This window comes from Teleopsis dalmanni, chromosome 1, assembly GCF_002237135.1.
Source record: "Teleopsis dalmanni isolate 2A chromosome 1, ASM223713v2, whole genome shotgun sequence".
Lineage (NCBI taxonomy): Eukaryota > Metazoa > Arthropoda > Insecta > Diptera > Diopsidae > Teleopsis > Teleopsis dalmanni.
The window spans coordinates 56495781-56522041 of record NC_051846.1 but is presented as its reverse complement, the minus strand read 5'-3'; the positions used below and the strand labels follow the sequence as shown (position 1 = coordinate 56522041).

The 26261-nt window shown below is 26.3% G+C and overlaps 2 protein-coding genes across 5 annotated transcripts in view; both read right to left on the bottom strand.

The window, feature by feature from the left end:
* LOC119668094 (brain-specific angiogenesis inhibitor 1-associated protein 2) overlaps positions 1–14452 on the bottom strand; it is a 67036-nt gene extending 52584 nt beyond the window's left edge. For all 4 annotated transcript variants that reach the window (XM_038077487.1, XM_038077486.1, XM_038077485.1 and 1 more), the window contains exons 1-2: positions 14327–14452; positions 13770–14015 (exon numbers count right to left, since the gene is read on the bottom strand). The gene's annotated coding sequence lies outside the window, so the exon portion shown is untranslated. The remainder of the gene's footprint in view (positions 1–13769; positions 14016–14326) is intronic.
* Positions 14453–21900: 7448 nt separating this feature from the next.
* On the bottom strand, positions 21901–26255 carry LOC119670988 (sodium-dependent phosphate transporter 2-like). The gene is made up of 7 exons (XM_038081500.1): positions 25905–26255; positions 25418–25843; positions 25182–25352; positions 23686–24103; positions 23294–23629; positions 22778–22963; positions 21901–22669 (listed from the first exon to the last, which is right to left on the bottom strand). Exons 1-7 carry the CDS (start codon positions 26095–26097, stop codon positions 22270–22272), a joined length of 2130 nt encoding a protein of 709 aa, XP_037937428.1. The 5' UTR covers positions 26098–26255; the 3' UTR covers positions 21901–22269.
* Positions 26256–26261: the final 6 nt, after the last annotated feature.

Sequence of the window (26261 nt, the reverse complement as noted above, 5' to 3'; positions counted from 1 at the left end):
GGATATATTTTCTCTATATTTTGTCTATGTTTTCAATATTATTGATATAAGCTAGGTTACAAAACAGGTGTATGGAAGCAAATACTTTTTTCTAATCTATAAAGAACATTGACGATTGTATTTTATTTAGAAACTTGATTTAAAGAATAAAATGCAGTATAAAAAAGTCACACATCTCAGTTATGAACGTTTTTGATATTACATTCGTTAGACCGTGTGCGAGTTCAAGTAAATTGATGGAAAAAAAATTGAAGGAAATAGTAGATTATGTCGGTATGGCAGCGAATGTTGGTATTTACCAGAGTTTCGAGTACGGTAAATAAGAGAAAAATTAAGTGTTACCATTGGAAAATTTTCTAAGATGTTTGATAAATAAATAAATAAATTTAAAAATTTGCAGTGCAAGTCAAAAAATCCCTAGAAAATTTCAATTTACTTTACCTCAATTTACTCGAACTCATGCACGTCCTTAGACAAATAATATGATTACAAAATTTTAAAAACAGCCACTTGGAAATTGTTTTTCAACCCATATGTATTGAAAGAGCATTGAAACCGGAAAGATATGTTATCAATGACAGTCACTTTTATCATTTTATAGCGTGTTAATTATTAAAATTAGTGTAATTATTTTAATTATAGTACTTGTATGATGCCACCCCTTTGAAAACAAATTACCTTTAAAGGTATTCTAACCAGAACTGTAGTAGGTCTTTGATATTAGCCAGCATCACATCTACTACATCTTTTAGATAAACTAGGTTCTTGCACTTACATTAATGTGTTTTGCAGTTTGTTTTATAATATAAAAAAGTGTTTTGCATTAGATAAAATTTATTCTTTTGTTTTAAACATTTTATACAATTTTTTTGTCTTTTATTAGTTCTTTTTTATATATGTCTAGTGTTCTATATTATTTTTATATAACACAAATTTGTTAAAAATTAACGTGTCGTGGCATAAAGCTAATAAAAAAATCCTTTAAGTAAAATTTATTGAATTGTTAATTGATTTTTAACTTTAAAATCAAATATAAATCAGTTTGGTATGTGGCCCAAATTTAAATCGTCTTAAAAGTGAAATATAAATACTCATTCAATAACAAGCAAAAAATGACCTTTTTCGAATTTATTTAAATTATACAATTGTACATACATAAATATATCATATTATATATCGTAATTTGTAAATATGCAGAGCATAAAAGCCATTCGCAAACTGCAGGTGCTGAATAATACTGCACACTTGTAGTGTACACTGTACACGCAAGGCAGTTCGCACCCAAATTTTTGTCCCTGCTTTCAATGTAATCGCATTAAAGCCACAACGAACCGGTCACCAACAATAATTTTGTTGTAACTTGTAAATAAATATCCAACAAACGAAAAGATACTCTCAATGATACAGTTAATTTGTTGCCATTTCTGTAGTTTTGCGGTTCACAAAAACGACTCACTCACTTACACTTACGTGTTTAGTGAAAAGCAAAAATATGATTTGCTTTTATTTCTCATTAACCAAATCAGTACTAAAAAGATACGGACTAAATAAGAGAAGAAAATTTTACCACACAAATCAATTAATGCCAATATTGTCTGATAAAACGCTATCGCCGAATCTTTTTTGCATACAGATTCAATCTGCAAGATTCAACAAAATTCATTGACTTACGTCTAAGACGTTGCACTGCAGCAACTTTGCGGGTTTAGTGTATATGTTTTCCTTGAGATTAAGATTTTTAATGATGAGCCATAAAATAATTAACACAATTGACTAACGGCAGTGAGCAGATAAAATAGTTTTGCTTTCGACTTGTTGGCGTCCATTATTTCGCTCTAAAAACTTATGGACTAAGAGGCGCTTAAGAAAGTAAAAACCTTAAAGACTTAAAGACTAATTAATATGGCTTTATATGCTTTAAGTAACAAAATTATTAATTAATTTAATATTTAAAGATTTTGTGTGGTAAATGTTCATTTTTCATGCTCTTCGAATATCGTAGACGATGTCATGCAAATTTCTGCCAAATTTTGACTTAAAAACACTAAAAATATTTAACAAAAAATTGGTACGAAAAGAAGATTCAAAGAAAGATTTAAATATATTGTGTAGAGATTTTAAATAATTTTTAATTAATATAAGGTGAAAGCTATTCCCGTCAATTAATGGAATTTTATAAATTCCTTTTTAAATTTTAGGTTAACATTCTTCTATGTGCCATAATTTAATTAATTAATGAAAACATAAGAATTTAAATTTATATATAAAGTCGGTAAGATATAAAAATTAAAATATTTTAGAATTTCTAAATGAATTAGTACATCACTATTATTTACATATTATAAACTTAAAAGATATTTTTACATATTTATTAACATTATAATTCCACATGAACATAAATACTATAAAATATTTTTTAATCTATTTAGTGCTTCATATACATTCAAAAGCTTAATGTAGTTAAAATTTAAATTTAATAAAAAAAAAATGTTTTGGGAAGAGAAGTTATAAGTTGCTGTCTCGAATATTATTTATTTTTAAATTTAAATTTAATTTTAAATTTTTTTCGCAATCCCACGTTAACTCTAAATAGTGTTATTTCGAAGAATGTTGTTTAACATCCTATGATCTCAAATATAAAACTTTTAATTGTTTTTAGCACTATTTTCATGTACAATAATTTTCAGCTCAAAACATTTAAATCACCACAAATATAGTACTACTATTATTATTAATGTGATAGTCTCGAACATCGAAAATATTGAAACTCACATGAAACACATAAAATTTTCTGTAAAAACATTGTAAAAATTGTCTACAAATTTAATTAAATTTCCTCTTTCTCGAAAAAATCGTTGGGTACATCTACAAGGCTTTGTGCGTACCCTGTTTCAAGAAAGATAATATTACCGACTTTGGTCTGACCTGAATTAAGTATTTTTTTAGTTTTATATAGGTTTATAGCTGACCAGATTCTATTCATCTTAGTGCATATATTAAAATAGTTTTGGAATAAGCTGAAAGTATTTTCGATTAGATCTACAGGTCTCTGTGCATACTGTGCAGTTTCAAGTAAGATTATATTACCAACTTCGGTCTGGTCTATATTAAATAGTTTCTTAGTTTTATATTGGGTTATAGACAATCAAACTGTAAGTTTTTTACGAATACTGTGCAATTTGTCACCATCGGACCTGCTGTGTTGCATTCCGCAAATGATCATATTTATGCGGACTATCATAAAACTTTCGACACTTTGAAAATGAGCATCCATCCAGTAATGGCCGAAGTATTATAGTTATGTGTATTATAGTTATGTTCGAGTACTCTGTAAGATGTTCTGTATAGAATGGCGAGATTTATACAATACATCACAATACAATACAATACATTCGTTTATATACGAAATGTATTACACTGTACACATGAATTCTAAAATTACACATATATAACTATTCTATTACAGCAACTTAAGGATTAAGATACTATGCAAATACAAGCCTAAAATTATAAATGGAGCCTCTGTAAACTAATCAAAGTGGTAATACAGAGAAAAATATATGCAATATATGTATTAACTCATCTCTATTATCTTTTTACTGTATTCAGAATAAAATACTATGTATATATGAATGTCGAAAACAAGTTATTTAATAGTTAGAGTTAGGGTTCGAATAGCAAAGAAAATACAAGGACAAAAAATTATTTAATTAATTAAAACTTGGCTGACCATACAACGCTGTTTTGAGTATTGTCAACCAAATTTCAATAAATTAAATAAATTTTTGTGCTTGTGTTTTCTTTGCTATTCGAATCCGCCTAACTTTTAAATCGTTTCTTTTCGTCATAAAGACGCTTCACTCTCGGGAAGAAAAAATTAACATTAAAAATTATTTAATATTTAATATATCTTAAATACATTTTTTAATGTGAATAATAAACAATTTCTCTCGCATTAATTCTCTTAAATTAAAAGATTTTAATATCTTGTATGTGTCAACATTTTAAATTATAGAACATAGTATCATGAAAGTACAACAAAAAGATAGTTTACCTTAAATTAGTCATAAATATTAATAATTCTAAGAATTTTTTCAAAAAAATATACTTATATAGAAAACATTTAATAATTGTTATTTACGTATAACTGTTCAAGTTAAATGGAATTTTCGTTTACATAAGTGCTTGGTCATGAGATTAATTTACAAACGTTTGATTGCTTCAAACCCACAGAATTAATAACGTGGCAAATTAGCAAAGTGCAGCCTTCATACATAACTAATTTCCAACAATTTAACCTAATTTAAATTCTGCAAAAGTAAACAGCAGTTTTTGTAATTATGAACTTTTGCAGGCGGCTAGTGCAGTTCTATGAATATAAATGAATTGCTGAATTACGAAACTACTCGTAACTTTGTGCTCTATTATTCAGAATCTATTCGTGTTCGTGTTGATAAATCTTAAACTGTCAATTACATGCACACATACTGCAAATCAATTAAAATCCTCAACTTTAGCCAGTACTTTCAATTTCAACACAACCATTTTTACACCTGCACCTCTCCTGTTGCATATCACTTGCAACAGAATCATTTAAGTTTAAGATAAAAAAATAAACGAAAAAAAAACTTGTTGCTTACGATTTCAAATAAATTTCAAACAAAAATTCAATTTCAAGTTTGATTAACGTTTTATAAGCCTCCAACACCACAAAACAAACCGCGGCAACGCAACTGTATCTGCATCTACACGTACATATGCGAGTATATTTCCAAGCAGAGATAGAAATATTCATAGAAAAACAGGAGAAGTGGAGATACAGGTAGCATAGCGCATATATAGACACAAATACCTGCACTACAGCATATTTGAGTAAAAATGTTAGAGAAAAATTGTAGTTAATAACGCTTGGAGGCTTTAAATTTGAATGTAATGTCTGTCTGTCGCTTTATGCCTGATGGTGTAAAACTGCTAGTATCTTATATACTATATTATAGTTTCCCCTCAACATATGCCCCACTACATCGCTGCTGTGCGAATTGTTCATCTTAGTATACAACATTTGATTTCTACTTTAGCATAAACAATATTGAATGGAACGAAAAATCTTTTGAGTAGATAAACTCTAACAGCACCAACCAAACAACTTTCAATGCAAATTCGCTGTAATTTAATAATAATAAAGTATTTAGTATCTTAAATTTTACATTTTTTTTCGCTTCTAACAAATATTTAATAGTTTAATGGTTTTAAAATTTCAAAAGAAACATTTTTTGGTATTTCTGTATTCTGATGTTTTCGTAAAACTATCTTTTCTATCTATCTATCTAACGAATTTCGTTGAATTTGTGCATTTTTAATTAAGTCCAACAAAGGCCGGCAATTTGAATAAATTATATTTAATTTATGTCAAATTCTGAATTGAAATTATATTAAACCAAAACTAGTTTCTGTTTACCTATTTTTATTTTTCTTTCTTAATAGTTCAGTAACGTTTCATTTGATCTAAGAAAATATCACGAACAAAACGCAGATAATACATTGAAATTGATTGGATTTGTAATACAATTTTTAAATAAAATGGTTGTGCAAAGTTGGAAACAAAAATTATGTATAATGCTTTCCTACTACTCTAAGAACAAAACATCAAATTATCGACATTAACACCGTAGACAATAACTACCATGAAAAACCTTCATTAAGGCTCTAAAATAATTTTATAAAATACAATAACAAACTCTGGAAGGTTAACATCAACCATTTAAATAGAAAATATAGTTTAAGATTCTAACAAAGGTTCAACAACTTTCGGCGCATTCAATCACTGGAGTCATCAGAACAATTCCAATGACTGTTTTTGCAGTTATTCTCAATCTGCCTCCCATTACAGTTGCAGTGAGTCAAGCAGTAAGCTCAGCTAAAAGTCTATGGATTACCAAATAATCAACTCACTTTAATGAATGCAGTCATCAGAACAACTCTAATGGCAGCTATTCTCAATCTTCCTCCCATTGCAGTTGCAGAGAGTGAAGTAGTAAGCTCAGCTAAAAGACTATAAATTACCGAATAATTAACTCAAAAAGTCTTTGAACATAGCTAACATATATAAATCTTAATTTCTAAAACAAAATGATCATAAGTGTATCTAAAAGAAATATAAATGTTGGTTTAGCTCTATTCAAAACAAAAGATAGATTTTTTATTTATTGTTGGCAGAATAATTTTGTAAGTAAACAAACTTTAATATACGTAACCTTTCTAAAATAATTTATTGAGTTCTCTCGATTTTGGTATGCGAAATGGTTTTGCAAATTAATCTAATAAATATTAACTTTTCCCATGGAACATCAGAAGGACACTGGTAAATAACATCAATTATATACATATAAATACATAAGATTGGCTAAAAAGTATCTAGCATGAGTTTTCTGAAATGCAAAAACAGTTTTTTTATATAAAATAAAACTCTAAAAAACTTTATATAAAATAAAACTCATAAAGAGGTTTTTTTCAGCAGTAGTGAACTACAACAAAAATTTTTTCTATATTATTTGATTTAATTGAATTTTTGGCTGACCATACAGCTGTTTCGAATATTGACAAATACCCATTATCAGTGGTCTTGGAAATAATACTTGTATTTAATTACTCGTATCAGGAATCGAACTCGGGTCCTGCCAAATGTGAAGCTCAGAATCAGCTCTTTTTATGTTTTATGTCTAAAAAACTTTATATAAAATGAAATTATTAAACGATCCTTGAAATAAATATATTGAAGTTGCGGAAGTCTGTTTTAATTAAAAATACTAATTTTATCATTTTTCCTTGCAAAACATTTCGACTAACCAGGACATAATATTGACAAAGCAGTTGATAATTGATGCAACTTCATTCATATAAATAATCAAACTCTTTTGGATCTATAATATTCTTTATTCAATAATTGCTTACAGACTAAATTTACATGTATTAACATGGTACTAAGAGAAGTGAGCATTATCAATAATAAGGTTACCTTATTACTTATTTATAACTTAAGGTGACCATATTACAGAATCAAAAAAGTTATCACAAATGAAGCCAAAGCGTAGTGCCCTTACCATTTATAAAGACAGTTCTGAAATATGACGGAGATTTGTAGACTACACACCGAGCAAAAATGATTTATATCGCCTCTATGAATGATTCATAAATATTGCATTGAAATTAAGTTGCACTGGAATAAGCGTTATAGGTATATCAGAACTCGGGTGTAAAACTGTGCTGTATCTGAATATCTACTGTTAACTAAAATACAATCATTAAGTCAATAAATTTTCTGGGTGAAAAGTTGTTTATTTAAAATTATACTTAAAGTTGCAAGCATATAAAAATAAGATCGGTAATATAGATAATTTATTATGAATTTGTAGATGTCCTTCATTATCAAGTTGTAACTTTTAAGATATATTATGATATCCCTGGAGAAAGTCTATGAAGTTATACTATGTTCAGACAGCCAAATTTCCTTAATTTCGTTAAAATGAAATTTAGTTAATTTTAAAAGTATTTATACTGCCCCAAATTAAGGAAATCATATGTTTTTTGTTCACAAATCGAATGTTAAAAATTATATGCTCCAAACACCATTTGTATGTGGGAAATTTTAAAAGTTGATTATTGTAACTATAAAAGATGACATTCAGTATTTTTATTAGCTTTATGCTATGTTCAGACAGCCAAATTTCCTTAGTTTCGGAAAAATGAAACTAAGTTAGTTTCGAAAGTGTTCATACTGCCCAAATTAAGGAAATCATATGTTTTTTGTTTACATATGGAATTTAATGTTGATATGCCGCTTGTAAAAAAAATTATAACTAGAAACTTTCGAAATGTAGAAGGGTTGTTAAAAATGCATTTGGACACTTAAAAGCACGATTTCGACGAATAGGAAAGGGTTTGGACAATAGAATTAATAATGCAAATATTATTGTGAGTGCTTGTTGTGTGCTGCACAATTTTTTAAATGAAAACAACGACCACATTAATGCATAATGGTTAAAAGAGCTGAAAAATATTGATAAAAACCAACATCCTGATTATTATTATCTTCATTACGTTAATTCCAAATACCTGAATTTTGAGGTCATGTTATTTATTTTCGTTTGCACTTCTTTGGGATTGAGCATAAACCCGAGTTGATTTAATGCATCGCTGATTTCTTTATGTACATGCCCGTTCTTGCGTGCACCACGAAAGCCTTCCATATTGCACTCCTAAACCTCCAAAAGTGCATTTTCTGCTGCTTGGGTCCAACCGTACCTTTTTTTATAACTTTTCTTCTCCATCGCCAATGCTTAACTGTTTAAATTTTATTCAAAATATTTTCCCGGTTTTATTAAAGTCAGCTGTTTTTGAAAATACATGTCACTTTTTCGTTATCTCAATTTTATCTTTTGCTTAAAATTTGTTTTTAACATAGTTGCATTTGAAAATTCCCTTAGTTTCATGCTTCGTTTCAGCGAAATTAAGGCTATTTTCCTTAGTTTCGTTTTGACATTGAAACTAAGTTTTGTATGGAAAAAACAACTTAGTTTCGCTGAAACGAAGATGAAACTAAGATTTTTGCGAAACTAAGGTGTGTCTGAACAGCATATTAGTGGATTTCAGGTATGTGAATTATTATTTTTCACTTTATTTTAAATTAATAACAGTTACAGTTTTTTTCACTGACATTATTTTAAAAAAATGTCCCTTTTTCGTTATCTCAACTTATCTTTTTATCTTTTTTTAAAATTTATCTTAAGCATTGTTGCATTTGAAATATCCCTTAATTCAAGCCTTCGTTTCAACGAAATTAAGACCATTTTCTTAATTTCGTTCTAACCTCAAAACTGAATTTTGTATGGAAAAAAAAACTAAATTTCGCTGAAACGAAAATAATAGTATTAATGTATTTGACTTTTTTTTTTAATAAAAGCTAGACTTTAACTATACCTATTATACTTAAATCCAATTTAATATATATTAACAAAATAAAATTTGTCATATATTACAGGAAAAATAATTCAACATAGGTCTTATGGCATATATACAATTTTTAGAGAAAGCTAGTAAAATTAATTTCATTTGGAGTGTAGATTGGTTACAAAAATAATTAGAGCTACAAATACTAAATCATATAATGTTTTTACCTCCAGCATTAATAATAAAAGAATTTTATAATAAATTTCAAGTGTTAATCTCATAACTGTTAAGAGATTATGAATCTGTTTCATTAAACCATATTAAAAACTCTTGACTTATAAATCTAATAATTTCAACGCTTTTTATTATAGTAAGATAAAAAAAAAATAAATTATTATTTCACATTAATAATAGATGAATATAAATAAAAAAAAACTACTTTACATATCATTTACATTTATACAGCACGTATTAATCGATTGATATTCAGTGTTATTTTGTACAAAAGAGTTTACAAATGCAATGCACAGATGCGTACGCATATTTTATCTAAATTTAATTGAATTTAGATTAATTGATTATTTTTGTTTTACTTTTCCACGTATGTGTAACGCTCCCATTACACATTTCTTTTTCATAAATTTACCATACCATACGTCTTAAAAGACAATTAATTTTCAGTCAATCAATAAATAATATAAAAATATTTCAAGCTTTCGAATTTTGTAAATTATTGAGCAATGTAAAAATTTCTTAATAATTGCTTTCAATATTTTAATGAATTCAAATTTGCACTCAGATAGGGGCCAACTAACAATTACAAGGAGTCTTCAATAAAAAACTAAAACAAAATATTTTTAGTGACGTTCACTAGTAGTTACGACCACAAGAAATCAAAAAAAAACAAAAATAAAAAATAAATAAATAAAAAAATTGAAGAAAATAGTGCAAATTCCAAAACCGCATGTGCAACCACGCCTTAAATTCATATACTAAAATACAAAAAAAAAGATAAAATAATGCAAGAAAACTATTTGCAATACCTCACTTTAGAGCAGAGGCTGTTACCAAAGTCGCTGGTACAGATGCTGCTGCTGCTGGTACGAGTACTGCTTGATCTTTTCCAGTTACTTGTAGTATCCAACACTGAATTAGCAAGTACAACTAAACTAACATCTATTGTCTGTCCAATGTATTGTACATAGTTTTGTTGTTAAAAGTTATGAAAACGTTCATGCGGCTTAGAAAAACGAACAATCTTAACTTGTCTGCTTGTATCTTTTAATATGAGTTACTCTGACTGCCCCTGCCACTTTTTCACGGAGTAATTGCAAATTTCTTACGACTCTATTGTTGCTGCAGCAGATACTGTTTAAACTTCCGTGCTACGGAAACTGTTACCAACATTCCAATACAGTTTATTAAATGTTAGTTGTTTTGCAAAGGTATCTTAATAAACATTAGTCACAAATAAGCTGATTACTATTTATAGAATAAAGATTGCTATACAGAATCTAATCTCAATGCTAAGACAAAAGATAAAAAATGAGATTATGTTTTCGAATCGGTATTTAAGATTGATTACAATAATTGTAGAATAAACTCAAGTTCGAAAAAAAATATAAGAAAAGTCTTTCTTACATTAACTTAGACCATCAAATTGTATGAGTTAGCTAATATTTTTATATATCTTAAATTTGTAATGATTCCCAATAAATAGCAATGCATGTTAAAGTCAAAAACAAACACAAAAAATTAATTTTTTTAATTTTTGAGTAAAAAATGTATAAATGAAATTGATGGAATAAATAGCAATACTTGTTAATTAACATAGGAAAAAAATCTGTTTGTTTCTTATTAGCAGCTTAAATTTAAACAGGAAACTTTTGATAATTGATGTCATATGTAAAGTTAAGATATGTCACGGACATGTTACAATGACTTAATTAGGTTAGACTTGTACCATAATAACTCCTGTTCTTTTGCCTTTTATGCTACTGTCCAGACTTTTAACATTCAAATTCTAGTATATGAGCCATTCTTCGACTCACTCCGCAACATCTCCAGTATAGAAAACTGTCGAATGCTAACGTTTATCAATAGTTCCCATTGGAAATGAAACATTGAAACTCAAGCCTCTCCCTAAAACTAAATATGTATGAAAAATCTTTAAATTCATTAACCTACTCAGTCTCGATATTGTTGATAGTTTTTAGATTTCATGGAAAAACAAGTATCAAGTAATAAATATTTTCGATTTTGTTCTAATATAACACAGCAAGTGAATTTGTAAATAAATTTTTGCACAAGTTCAACCCTTGGTAAGTACAGCCTCAAAAAAATATTTACGTATAATTAAATATAAGAAATAATTTCCAAGACCATGATGGGTCCAAGATGATAGGTATTTGTCAATACTCGAAACAGCTATATAGTATGGTTAGCCAAAAATTTAATTAATTAATAAAATAATAAAAAGACTTTTTGTTATTGTAGTTCGCTACTTTTCGAAATCTCTCTACCAAATACAATAGTTTCTATTAAGTAAAATAGTCACTTCTATCATAACTGACGTTAAATTATAACTAAAAAGTAATAAATATTTATTTTTTTCTATATTAATCATCTCTTTATTCAAATTCTTGGTTATAAGTCATTTATAAAATCAATACACTACTTCATTCGAAGCACTCTTTATTCCGTACAGTCTTACGTACTTGAACTAACTAAATGAACTTTCTTTATTCAAAGTATCTACAATCTATGTATTGCGAACTAAATACAATAATTTAACTACTTCCCAAATTCGATCTGCTCATTACAAGCTAGTCTTTTTATGTTCAAATAAAAAGTGTTAAAATAAAAAGTCACTGACATTTAAAAATTTTAATTTTTAAATACAGAAAAATAAAACTACACTTCTGGTTTTAAACATAGTAATGTTAATTGGTAATTTTACAATATTTTAATAACCTTGCTTTTGTTTTACTTAAATTCGAAGTAAATTCGAAGTACGTCCCAATTCGTTGTACCAAACAAAAAAAATGTACGTATATAACAAAAATTTAAATTGTAATACGGTTAACTCATTTTTTGACTCATACTACATTAATCCTAGTATTAGTGTGATAGCCTATATTTATATTTTAAGCAAGTAATCAATTTCTTATTAATATTTTATTTCTAAAATGTAATCAAAATCTCTAATCAAATCTCGTTACTCTTCGAGAGAGTTTGAAGTGAAACAAATTTATTTCGGAATTTCAACGAACGAAGAAGGAAGAAATTAACTATCAAATTTAGATTATCAGGCCCTATTGAAAATCGTCAAAATCTGTGAATGGAAATTAAATAAATTTTTTATAAGTTCTTTAATACAACAAATCCAAAAGTATAGAAATGTTTAAAAAAAAACCTTTTATTCCTTCATATATACTTCCACCACGATTGAAGACGATGTCTACATATTTAGCGTCATTTAGTCTAATCTATCGTGATAATGACGCAACCATTAATTATCATGTTAATCAATCGCTAAAATCATTTGGTTTTAAGATTTAAGATGAGTAAGATAACTTTACCATTCGTGCAAATGGTGAATAGCGATTAAAGTAAGTTAATAATATACACCAATATAATTATTTACAATTTTTTTTCCTTAATTGTGATGTTGGGAAATAGCAAAGAGAACAGATCCCAAAGCAATAATTTAAAAAAACATGTGCATTTTAATTAATTATCTCAACTTTTTCTTTAGTGTCCTTAAATTATTTTGTTCGTAAATATCATGTGAATATTATCATGCCTTTACTGAAATAAGTTTTTTTCTAAAACAACACAATATAACATATATATTTAAATCACATATATATTAAATAGACTATAAATAAACTATAACTTTTAAAAACTACAAATTTTGTTTCGATATAAAATTCAATGGAATAAATTATATATTATTCTTTAAGGAACTTTTATATAATTCTTTTAACTATCAATGCTTAAATTATAATTTCAATATGTATATAATTTCTATGACAGATCAATTCGAATATAATTCAAATTATTTTTAATTAATATAAATGTTATTAATCAATATTCCGTCGGAATTGTTAACCTATTTCAAAATTAAAAGTAATAATTTTAAGTATAAACTTTCTAAATCAAAATTTTTTAAACAAAAAACAAATTTTTAAATAAACTAATAATTATAATAAAATATTTGTTTTAGTGTTGACCTCAATACTTGTGTGTTTTAAATTTTCCCGGGCTTTAGGTCGTGTCTTTAAATTTATATTTTTACATAATAACTTGTATTATATAAATAACAAACTTATTATAAATGTATTATATATAATTATATTATATATAATTGTATTATTATAATTATTATAATTGTAATAACAATGAGGATGGTCTACGAATTAGACCGAAATATCTGTTAATAAAATATATTACATAAATTAACAACTGTGATATTTTTTTTAATCTTAAGTTTATTTTTTAAATAATACAAGTTATTAAAAAAAACACGACCTAAAACCCGGCAATATTTAAAACATATAAGAACATTAATAATTATTTTAATAAATACATTTTTATTATTATAATTATTATTATTATATTATGTATATAATTGTTATAATTATTGGTATTCAATTTTTATGTTTATTAAGTCTATGTTTTGAATAAACATTATCAATAAGTATTTTGTCATTATTAATAATATACAAATAACAACAATATATTAAACCTTATAAAGTTCTTTCTTATACAATTTTTTTTTTTTTTTTGTTAAAAAGCAAATGTCATAAATAGCTACTTACACATGAAATCAGTTCAATGCACGTAAATCGGATTTAAATGGCAGGAGGCAACATTAAGTAATACACTTAAAATAAATCAGATAGTAAGTTTCACATCATCATCATCGTCGTCATCATCATCATCATCATTTTCTACAGTTAAATGAAGTTAACAAATCAAAGCACATAAATACTTCACTCTTTATAACTTTAAAATGTACAAAGTTTTGAAAATGAAATATTTTGTACGAAACACTTTATGTTACACTAAAACCAAATATATTAAATGAGAAAAAAAAAAATTAATCAAAACACATTGTACTGAATCATGCAAATTTATTTATTAAACAAAACAACAATCACAAGAGACCGTTCTAAACGTAAGTTAACAGCGCAATTGGCAGCACTGTTAAAAAGTAACTGAAATTAACTTTAACGTAAAACTAGTGCAAGTGTCTTAATCGACTTAATTGAAAATTATGAATGTTGCCTCATTTACTATTGTTTGTATTTTAGTTTAAATATTGTTGTTACTATATTTTCATAATGCAAGCATGCATCAGCACTTCTTCACTCACGTCGCAGTAACGTTGAAAAAAAAACCGAAATAGAAAATCAACTTCTACTTCTCACCACGTTTGAGCTTAACTTTTAAACGGTTTCGACACGGAAGAAAATAAAATAAAACACAACCGACCGCTACAAAGAACGAAACTCAACTGTGACTTTAGCAATATTGTAAGCACATTAGTTTGCTTTCGGTTAAATTGAAACCCCGCGCACCACAGTTCTTCCAAACACAGCACACATACTTATTTTAAATGTTGCATTCATTTATTTAAGCCATCAACACTTTTGTTGCTGCTTTACAGCTACATTAAGGAAAGCACTCTTCAGGTTTACTCTCGATAAGCTTTCAAGATAAAAAATAAAGACGGTCTTTGCGAAACAAGTTTAAAGCACTTTCAACTAAAAAAGTTTTCATTTAGTTAACAATTTTTTAACAAATCAATTAATATACAGCTAGCTTAAAGCTCTGAAAATCGTAGCAAAGACCGTAATAATATATAAAAACTCTAACAACAACAAACTTTAAGTTCTACAAATCGTAGAAAAGACCGTATTATTATACAGTAACATATTACGATCTTTGCTAACAGTATTTTTTCAAAAATAAGTGCACATGTAGAAGCCAATTTCAAGCAATTAAATAAAATTTAAATTTAATAAAATATACATAAAATTTTAATTCAATATCATTTATTTTTAAATTTTTATCAATCCAGTTTTAAAAATTCTTATTTTTCAGTAATTTTTAATAAAAAAATTACTGAAAATCTTACGTTATTTTAAAGTACTCGTATTTAACTCATTTTCGTAGATGCGAACAAATTTAGCATTTATTGACTGAAATTAAAAAAATTAAATATAAGACAAGTAGTAAAGTATGTATGTACTAAAAATCCAATTCTATTGAAGGTTCTCTCTGAAATGATAATAATTTTAATGTTGCTTACTCTTTAATCTATAAAAAATTTTTTTTTATCCATTTATTTTATTATAATCTGTCAGATATGAATGAGAAGAAGTAATATTTTTAATATGAATCGTAATAATAATTATTACGATCTGAAAAAAGAAAGGTGCGTATGGACTATGCCCAGTGGCATATCCATATATACTTAAAATTGAAATGTATGACTTACATATACATATCTAAAACGTCTCTCGGCATTTCTCTTTCCAGCCTTATAAAAGTGTTGGTGGGGGACATCAGGTGTGTTATCAGCGGGTTTATGCGATGAGCGCAATTCTTTATAATATGAGATATTTCTTCCTTAATTGTCGGAACACGTAGTGGTTTATGATGCTATTCATTCGTTATATACCAATGTGCATTTGTAATCATTCGTAGTGTTTAAGATTGAAAACGCTGGATAATTGCCAGGTTTGAGCCTACTGGAGTACCCCAAAATTGGGCTCCATATTATTGGAGTCCAATATTGCTTATTGTGAGTGACAGTTTGAAATTTCAGAATTTATCTATAAGATATAATATAAAATAATAAATGCAATAAGATGTCACAGTGCGCTCTGCAAAATTTAAGAGCTTTTGAACAAGTGCACCATCAAGAGGTTCGCAACAACAATTTACTTTAGCCAATCAAACTATCCACATTTTCTTGATGCCATAACTTTATTATGATTTTAACAGAAATTAATAGTACAATTCTGTTAAATCAAGTAAGAACAGAACATGTATTTGGAATTAATGTTTATATGGCGACTTTACTATGCAAAGGAAATTGTTGCTAATTTTTTTTTTTTGCTTTAAGCAGATCACTTTTTATAAAAATTCATGGATGTAAAAAAATATTTGCTTATTTATTTTTGCTAGTGGCAATGTGTACCTACCTTAAAACAATTAAAACTATTCTCAAATTTACAAGCTTACAAGCCCTGTATATTTGCTACTCTCGTGCAACTCACATCTCGTGCCACTTACATACATATCATACAATACATATTCTTATCATAAAATTAATCTAAGATTTCCATCCTTTAAGTTTTTTTTAAGTACTTACATACATTTATTAAAACTAAATATATATACATACAAATATCACTATTTGTTAATTTATTTAAAAGTGTAATATAATTTGTAATTAATAGATGATTCATTAAATTTTTAGTTATTTATTTTTTTATTTTGAATTATAAATATAAATCAATTTTATTTATTTTTAATTATTATTTATATTTAATAACCAAAAAAAGTTCTTGTTTACAACAATTATTAATGTGTTGTTAAAAAAACTGTTATGAATTTTTTTAATTATCGACTGATTATTAATTATTCAACAAATATTAAAAGGTAAAGCTTAGCACTTTATGTTCCACGGTAACATTTTATTTTATTTCATTGTCATTGGTTATACTATACTTTGAAAAATTGTTTGTTTAAAACTATTTATAAAAATACATAAGTATAGCTTATAAAAAAGATTTTAATATTAATATATTTAGTTTTAATAACATCAATTTTCATTACTTAGAATGAAACAAAAACAATTCATTAGTATTGAATATAAATTGTGTTAATAAATAGTTGAGAGCATATATTTTCAATTACCTATTAGAAATTTATTGTTTTATTTTTTAGCACTTTTTTTAATATATTAAAATAATAAATTATTATAATTCTCATTTACATTAAATTAAATATTCTATAAATATTGATTTCAAAATTCTTATTATTGTCGTTATAAATTATTCATATAATTGGAAGTGCTTAGGTGGTTTGAACAAACGGTGCTAACTTATACTCTTTGTTTAATTAATTTAATAATACGCTGATTTATATAATGTCAAATTGAAAAAATTACCACTCTAATAGCACTAATAACATAAAAAAGTTTATTTTGATTGCTCTGAATTTTGAATTTTTATTTCGTTTCATTTGAAAAAACAAAATTACTAGTATTAAAAACATTAATGAGCAAATAGCTGGTGGAATATGTTTCCTTTCGTTCAAAAATATGACAAACAGATTCGAAAATAATAAGTTTTAACATACATATTATTATACTAATATGTTTTGACAAGGGTACTTAAATCATTAAAAATGTAGAATTTAGTCACATTTTCCATACAAAATCCATACAAAGATTTACGAGATAAGTGCGTACTTATTTTTAAATCTATTAATTAGTTTAGATACTAGTTTCAAAAGTTTCTAACGGAATAGAATAGATAAATTTAATAAAATAAAGCTGTAAAGTAACAGAACTCTAAAAAAATGTTGAAATGTTATATTATATAAATAGATTAATTCAGTTCATACATATCTAAATATATATTTCCTAACAGTGATGCATTAGAAAACTTACTATTAAATTGATATCTTGATAATACATCTTAATGAGATCGTTAGATTTTTTTCTATATCAAAAATCATTGATCTTTCCCATTTTATATTAAACTGTTCTATAGAGGCTGATTCATGTACATATCTATCAGATGCTCCCAATACATATTTAATGAAAATTGTCTGGGTAGCTAATCTCCTGTGACTAGAAACCCAAAGTAATGAAAATGTTAAACCATGTCGACACCTTGCTCAGCGACTCGTAGCATCTAGAAACAGTGGCGGAGCTAGACCAACTCTGCACGTCGGCGACATCAGAATTGCGGGGCCCCCTTTATAACCCAGTTGTAAAAGTAAATAAGTTACATTCACTAATACGACAAAGCATGATTGAAAGTTTTATTGCTAATCAATTTAAAATAAACACAAATTAAAATATATGAATTTTCCTACTTTTAGTATCACCCTATTTTTTTTTTAAATTATATCATAATGAAGATAGTCTATCTTGGACCATCATATTTTTCTAGTACGTCTTAAACAATTTTAACTTTGCTTCTTTCTTTTCGTCGAAGCTATACTGACTGGAACTGTGAACATGAATCTGATTACTATATAAACATTAGGGAATACTTCGAATATAGTTAATGCCATTATCAAACCAAATTGCTCAAAATATTTATTAAGTGCTTAGAATCCACAGTCGGTAACTTTTTGCGAGACCCCTGCGGGCGCGAGGCCGTCGGCGGTCGCCGACATCGCTGACGCCTAGCGACGCCACTGTCTAGAAACCAAACAATTGTAGATGTAATCTTAACTGAATTCAACGACCTTAAAACAGCTTGACAGTCTGAGAGTATAATTAGTTAATTTGTTAATAACTGGGGTTGTTAATTTTTCCTGACCTATGAGGTAAAAAAAGATTGTTGAAAAACATATTTTTGCTCGGGCTGTCAATTGAGAAACGGTTTCTGCTATTATTATAATATTGTTAATTTAATAAATGAGATTAATTTATTAATCTTGTTATGATAAATAGTTATTATTTTTGTTCTTTTGTTTTTATTTTGGAGAAATTTTTAGATGAGGTCTTCTTCTTTCTGGCTATTTTGGTGGCCGCCAGTATAAATCGCTGAAGCAGTTTTTAATGTGAACAAGTCAAGTATCTCCGGATAAAAAGTTGACTATACATTTTTTGTTAAAATTGAGAATGGAAAGATTTAATAATATTTATAATATTCATTATATTCATATTGAATAAGTCAATATGAAAGTATGAATGTAGTCTTTGATTATAAAGTAGCTGAAGTAAAAAATTATAGAAACTTGTTACAATATCTCTCAAACTTTATTTTTTATTTCTTTAAATAATTACATTTTTCTTTGTTTGTTACTTAATTAAAATATATAATGTTTACCAATGGTTTTGTTTTTTTTTTTAATATCATTGATTTGAGTTTAAGGACATTTATAAGTTTTACTATTTCAGTTTCTTGGAAAAAATATATATATTTAAAATAAATTAAATATACAAGTTTTGTTAATTATTTTTAGAAGAAATTTTTGTTGGTGCTTTGATCTTAACAATTATACGTTTGTTATTGTTTATAAGACAAATTAAGTTGAATACTGTTTTCAAAAAAAAAAAAAAACAGAAAAAGAAAAAGAGTTGTTGGTTTTGTTTATTGGCTTGGCATTTGTGTATTATTTTTCAGGGGCAATTTAGCACAATTTAGTTTTTAGGTATTTGAGTTTTGTAGTAGGTGTGAAAATTTATACAAAATATTTTACTTCATATTTAACAAAAAGGTATTGAATATTGATTGACACATTCTTGGTATGTTGGTAACTAATAATAGTCACAAACAATTATTTTAACAATGCTTTTTTTGTTTAAATATTTTCTGGTTAATTATAATTTTTACTAAAAACTAAATACGAACTACAAACATTTTATTTCATTATTTCTTTTTTTTAGAAAATACAAAAATAAACAATAACAAATTTATTTTTTGTTGCCGTTGTTGAGGCTTTACTGTTTGTTTCAAATATAAAAGTACATACTTTAATCCTTTGGAATGGAAGCTTATTTATAAACATGTATTATTTTGAACAATATTTGCTTTTGTTAAATAAAATTAATTAAATTTAAGTAATTCTATTATATTGCTTAACTCATTTTTGCATAACTTTATTTTTAAAATTATTAAATCGAAGAAGATATCTTTAAAAATAAAAATATGATTTATATATGCTGACAACATTATATAAATTTAACTTTTGACATTAAAAATCTTTTTTTTCTTATTTTTTTAATTGGTTCTTCTTGAAGTTAAGGATTGTTGAGCATTAGCGGTATGCTTGACTAAAGCAAATAGTGGTAATTCACAATTGACAAAATTTCAATAAAGCATGGTAATTATTAAAGGATATTAAAAATTTAAAGAATAAATGATTCGCACAAGAATATATATAAACTGAGCTAAGAGATACATTTATTATTTTATAGTCGAAAATATTTATACAGCAGTTTTTCTTGAGAGTTTTTAATCATTACCGAACTTGTGTGCACACAAATACACATAAAATGAACTAAGAAATACATTTATTATTTCATTATTAAATGTTAAATGATTTTCTTTTGCAATGTTTAAGAATAACGAAACATGTTTATTGTCGTAACTATGCTATCATTATAATTCTCCATTCCTATCGTTGGGACAACTTCCAAAGATGTTTAAAGCAATACATAGTACTCTATGTAAGGGTTCCACGAATGGTCGGGTCTACGTCCCGGAGCCACTTGTCGCCAACGACGATAAAGTACCTTTCAACAACTCCAAAAGAGACTTTACAAGCAGGTCTTAGTGGGTTACAACAATAACAGAAGTGAATAGATTTAATTCGTAATTAAATTATATAGACATTTAGTAAGTATCGACTTATGAATTCGCTATCCTTTATAATTTTTGTTCTCATAAAAAGAGTGGCATAGGGACAGTCATTAATCCTTAATTAATTAATTAAGAAAAAGTAAATTTTTAGTTTTGTTATGACTATTAAAAAATTACAAATGTATCTTCACTTTATATGAACCTTAGGTTTTATAATTTGGACATTTTCAATGTCTGATTTAATTCCTTTAGCAAATTATACAAAAAAAAAGCCTTGTCAGCAGATATAAATTAATAAAATGAACAACAAATAATTGCAAACATTAAAAATATATTATTGATTAATTTTGTTTTTCAAAAAGGATCAAAGCACATATGTAGGTATTTATTTTTAACAGAAGATTTTTTAATAACAATTAGTTTTAGCACATTTTTATCAATGATTTTACTGATAACATTAATATCATTACATTTCAATAATTACCATTAAGTACATTAGTTTTAAACATAAGTATTTTTTTAAATAGTATTTTAGTTTTGGTTTTTAAGTAGTGTGTTGTTTTAAAGTGTTTTGTTTTTATTAAGTAGTGTTGTGTTTTTTTAAAACAATAAATTCTTGTTCTTTAAGTTTAAGTTACTTTAGTGTTGGAAGTAGTTTAGTGTAATCTGTATATATATATGTAAGATAAATCAAAAGTGTATAAATCAATTAGAACAGAAAAAGTACAAATTGTAAATTAAAAGCAACATATATTTATAAATTTAAATAAAATTTTGTGGTTAAAAATAATTTGTTGTTAAATAATAATTTTAATAAAGTTGAAATGTGAAAAAAAAAATATTTTATATTTTATTTTAATTTTTATTTAATAAAATTTAACAAATAATTTTTTATATATAAGTAATCAAAAATAATTGCTGTAATTTGCTGTAATAATAGTGTTAATTTTTGGGTGTTTTGTTGCATTTAATTTACAAAAAAATGAAAAGTTAACTATATATCAATATTTGTAGTTATACAATTTGAAAAAAAAATATTAAAAAATTTGTCAAATATTTTTATAAAAATTTTGAAATCACAATTATCAGTATTTTCAACGTCTTATCTGGAGCATTTTTAGTTTTTATTTAATATTTTGCTATAACTAGATGGTTTTATATATTAGTTTGTTTATGCATTTGCATTGACTTTAGTATAAAAGAAAATATCAAAAATTGCTCTTAATTGAACTTTACAAATGACTGAGTTAAAGCCGATATGCAGTACAAAGTTAGTTTTTTTTTTCTTAAAAGAATTAATAGTAAACAGTTACAGTTTAGTTTTAGCCAAATTAAATTTGGTTTTAAGATTATTAAATACTTTTATAAGCCACTTTTTATTTATAACTTTTAACATATTTATTTTATTTTAATTTTTAACTTTGTAATATCTTTTACTTATGTGCTGCATAACGACTTCTAAATTATTACTTTAAATTTATAAACAACGACGATCTATTTATGATTATTTTTTTTTTTAATTTTAACCATATAATTTTTATTTAATATAATATTGTATATTTTTAAAATTTAAGTACTAATAATAAATAATTTGTTTGCAATACAAAAATTTGATTTTTTTTTCGAATTTAACAGAACGGAATCAATAAATATGTCAAACTTTTAAATAAGTTTGTACATTTCATATATTTTATTATATTATTAATGCTTTTCTTTACTAAAGTATACATCAATTCGGCAGCAAATTTTGCCTACGAATTTATCCTATAACAATGCTGCAAAGTACAAACATAATAGCTGCACTTAAAATGGCAGTAACTGGCACAGTTACAATCCAAGCGTAAGCTATATTTCTAAACAAATGCCAATCCACACTACTATTTCCGCCATTATTATGCTCCATTTCCTGAGACGTTGAAGTTATCTGTATATCACTACTGCCACCTGTAGTCGAAACACCAGATGTACCACATTCTACAGACACATCATTGTTAGGCTTAGTTTTTCGATCATCGCTGTTTTTTGCTTTCTTTCCAGATCCACTAATATGTCCAACAAATACAACAGAACCAACTTTGCAATGTGTAGTCGATATTGGTAAACCAATCTTACTGGCAAGCAGTACAGTTATAGCAGCGCCAACTTCAATCGTAAAACCACTAAAAATGAAAGTTGTATTATTATCACACAATAATAAAAAATAATTGTAAATTATATAACTGTTATTTTAAATTAAAAAAAAAACTTATTTAACAATTTTAACTTACGTTGATGATGTTATTTTCGTTAAGTCATTGCCAATTGTTTCAATAACGCGCCGGCCCCAAAGCCAAAGACCAACTGAAATACCAATACCACCATATATTAATATGTATATGGGACTTTCAGCTTTTTGCATTACAGAACCCTCTCTGTATATCATATAAAGAGCAATCAATGGTCCAATAGCATTACTAAATTAATTACAACAAAATGCAAAATTAATTTAATATTAACAATTAAATGAGTATCTATAATAATAATTAATATATATGTAAATCACAATTTAATATTATATATTGATAATTCTATATTTTACATGGTTCAATTAATAATCAAATAGATTAAATAAATATTTTAAAGAATAAAGTTCTTGCGACATTAAATTGATTTTCATTGCGGCGCAAACTCTGGACAAACAACAAATTTTCATAAAAATGTTACTCCCACTTGTGGAACAAAAACTTAAAACTTATTAATTACTTAAACTATTTATATTTACTATTTTAACTTATATTTTTTACCTCACATCATTGCCTCCATGTGCGAAACTTCCAAAAGTAGCAGTTAAAACTTGTAAAAATGAGAATAGCATCGATACTTCTTCTGTTTCCTCATCACTTTGATTGGTTGCGGAGTTTTTAAGTTCATTTATAGCTTCTTTACTTTCAATCAAAGGAACTTTACTTGAATTTGGTGATAACGTTGAAGAAATCATCATCTCAAGACTAGTGCCACTTTCAACAACTTTTAAATCTTTTTTTGTAATTGAATCCTTTGGTTCTAAGGCAGTGATGTTGTTATTTGATACACAGCCATTTTTTTCTTGCTTGGTTGGAAGCTCTTTTTTATTTTCAATACTTTAAAAAAATAATTTTTAAAATATATAATATTATTATATATTCAATAGACTAACCTTTTGCCATTAAATAGAGATGATTGTAGTTGTTGTTCTTTTTGTAGTTTCTGTAAAGTGTTTTCTTTACCATTAGTTGTTAAAGTTGTTGTAGTGACCAAACCATAACCATTGTTACCATGTTCATATTGATTTTGTTCATCAATGAAATTTAAACTAGTAATAGTTAAATCGGTATTATCCAAACTAGCTTTACCAAGCAAATCTTCTGCTTTTCTTATAATATCAGGATTAATTTTATAATTGTCGTTTAAGCCATTTTTCGCCATACCATATGGTGCAAGTTTAAATGTTTTTGGAGAATTATCAGTCAGAGAAACTAATTCAGTTATTTCGGCAATTGCTGGTAATTGCTTACCTTCGCTAACAAGCGATAATGGCCGTCTATTTTTCTTGGGACTACCGGACGGGGAAGATTCTGTAATAAAATTAGTTGACATATTAATAAAAAAAAAACTTTTTATTTTATCATAATATTATAACCGATATTATAATATTATATACAGTATATAATATTATATACTAATATATAATATTATTATTAAGTACAATAATTACATAAAATGGTTTGGTGTATTTTTATCTCATTAATCATCTATATCTAAATCATTATTATCTTAATCAAGATATTACAATGTTGTTATAATAGTTTTAAATACCTCTATCTTGAAATAGAATTATCAGTGCTGGAGAGCACTACCAACATATTTAATATAACAAAATCATCGAATTACATTTTAATCGAGTTTAAAATAAACAAGCCTAGAAAGCATTTATTTAAGTAATTAAACTACGTGTTGAAAATGCTGTAACTAAGAAATGGATTATATTTTTATATATACTAATAGTGCTCTTGTAAACCAATAACATATATACATGTAATGTGTATATATATATCAAAGAACTTCTTTTGACACTAATCTATATTTTAGAAAAATTAAAAAATTCTTATTATATATGTATGTAAAGTAATAATATATATAATGCAAAATATCTATGCTTTATATATATTTTATCATATTAAAACACAGATTCACTTATATCCATTAAGTTTGCAGTTTTATTAACAATGAACATGCTTTGCTTTTTTTAAAACAAACACATAAATCACAGCTATATAATTGCACGCAACTTTTATTATAATTTTTCACGACGTTATATGAACACTGACTCGGTTAGTCTTTCTAAGTGTTTCTAGTGATCCTCTTTATCTGGCGTATAAACATTTTATACGTGCTTTAACAATAGGCCAATAATTAGTAGTGCTCTAATGATCTTTGTTAGGTAAGGTTTAACCTAACCTAACTTTTTAATTGTTTTCAAACTTTAAAAACAATTTTGTAGAAAAATTTTCATGCTTGTATACTGCAATACTTTTGAAAAGACCAGTATTTAAGTATATTTAGCAGTATCCGAAATTATTGTAATATCTTCCCCATAATTACACTTAAATAAAATTTAATTTTTATAATAAATGTTAAATAAATTACACTTACCAACAGAATCCTCAAAATTGAATTTAACTGGATTTTTTGCACGTAATTGTTTTGCAATATTTCGCTTTTGCATCGGAACCACAACTAATTGTGTTAATAAAGCAACCAACAGTCCCAATGCTACACTTACACTTATAGCGATCCAAGTAGGTATATTATCCATATACAATACTATTTCAAAAAGAAATCATATTAAATATATACTATTTACCAAATGCATTTACCTATATACTTACATTTTGGTCCATCCAATACAACACTTATAACATTTATGAAAAATGTTACTCCATAGAATATTGGCAATGAGCGAAAGCCAGCTTTCAATGGATCATTTGCGCGTAATATAAACTTACGTATAAGCACAAATAACAAAATGCTCACACAACCACTCAAAACGGGAGAAATGAACCAAGAACCGACTATAGTACCGAGTGTAGACCATTTAAGACCTTGTGTTCCACGTGCAACCAAAGAGAAACCAATTGTTGAACCAACAATACTATGCGTACCCGAAATAGGTAATTTCAAAAATGTCGCAACTAACAACCATATAGCGCTACTTGCCAGAGCAGCGACACAACCAAGCATAAGTTCCTCCTCAAATCCTTCATATAGGCCTACTTCAAGTATACCTTTACGCATTGTATCCGAAACCTTATAACCTAAAAAAACAATAAAAGAGTTATAAGTCACTGCTATTATCATGATTTAAAGTATTCTTACCAATCAAAACTGCGCCAGAAATTTCGCATATCGTTGCTAGTAGACATGCTTGGCGTATAGTAAGTACGCCAGAACCCACACTTGTACCAAATGAGTTTGCTACATCATTAGCGCCAATGCCAAATGCCAAAACGAATGCAATTATAAAACCAATAATGACCATCCACAACAAATCCGCCGAGTACGCTTCCATGTTGTCGTTTGATATTATAATTTATTTTTTTTATTAAACAAAAAATTTGAATAGCTAAAACTTTAGCTCTATCAAGTACCCTACACTAGTAGCTGCACTAATTTTATTTATATCAACTTTTATTATAATTTTTTTTATTTTTTCTTTTTTCAAAAAAACTTAAG

Bases quoted from the DNA above. Each gene is read 5' to 3' on its own strand.
- LOC119670988 (XM_038081500.1), bottom strand. From the start codon at position 26,097: ATGGAAGCGTACTCGGCGGATTTGTTGTGGATGGTCATTATTGGTTTT. The intron at 25,844-25,904 runs GTAAGAATACTT...TTGTTTTTTTAG, and splicing joins TTCTGGCGCAGTTTTGATTG to GTTATAAGGTTTCGGATACA. The intron at 22,964-23,293 runs GTAAAAAATATA...TAATTAATTTAG, and splicing joins CATGGAGGCAATGATGTGAG to TAATGCTATTGGACCATTGA.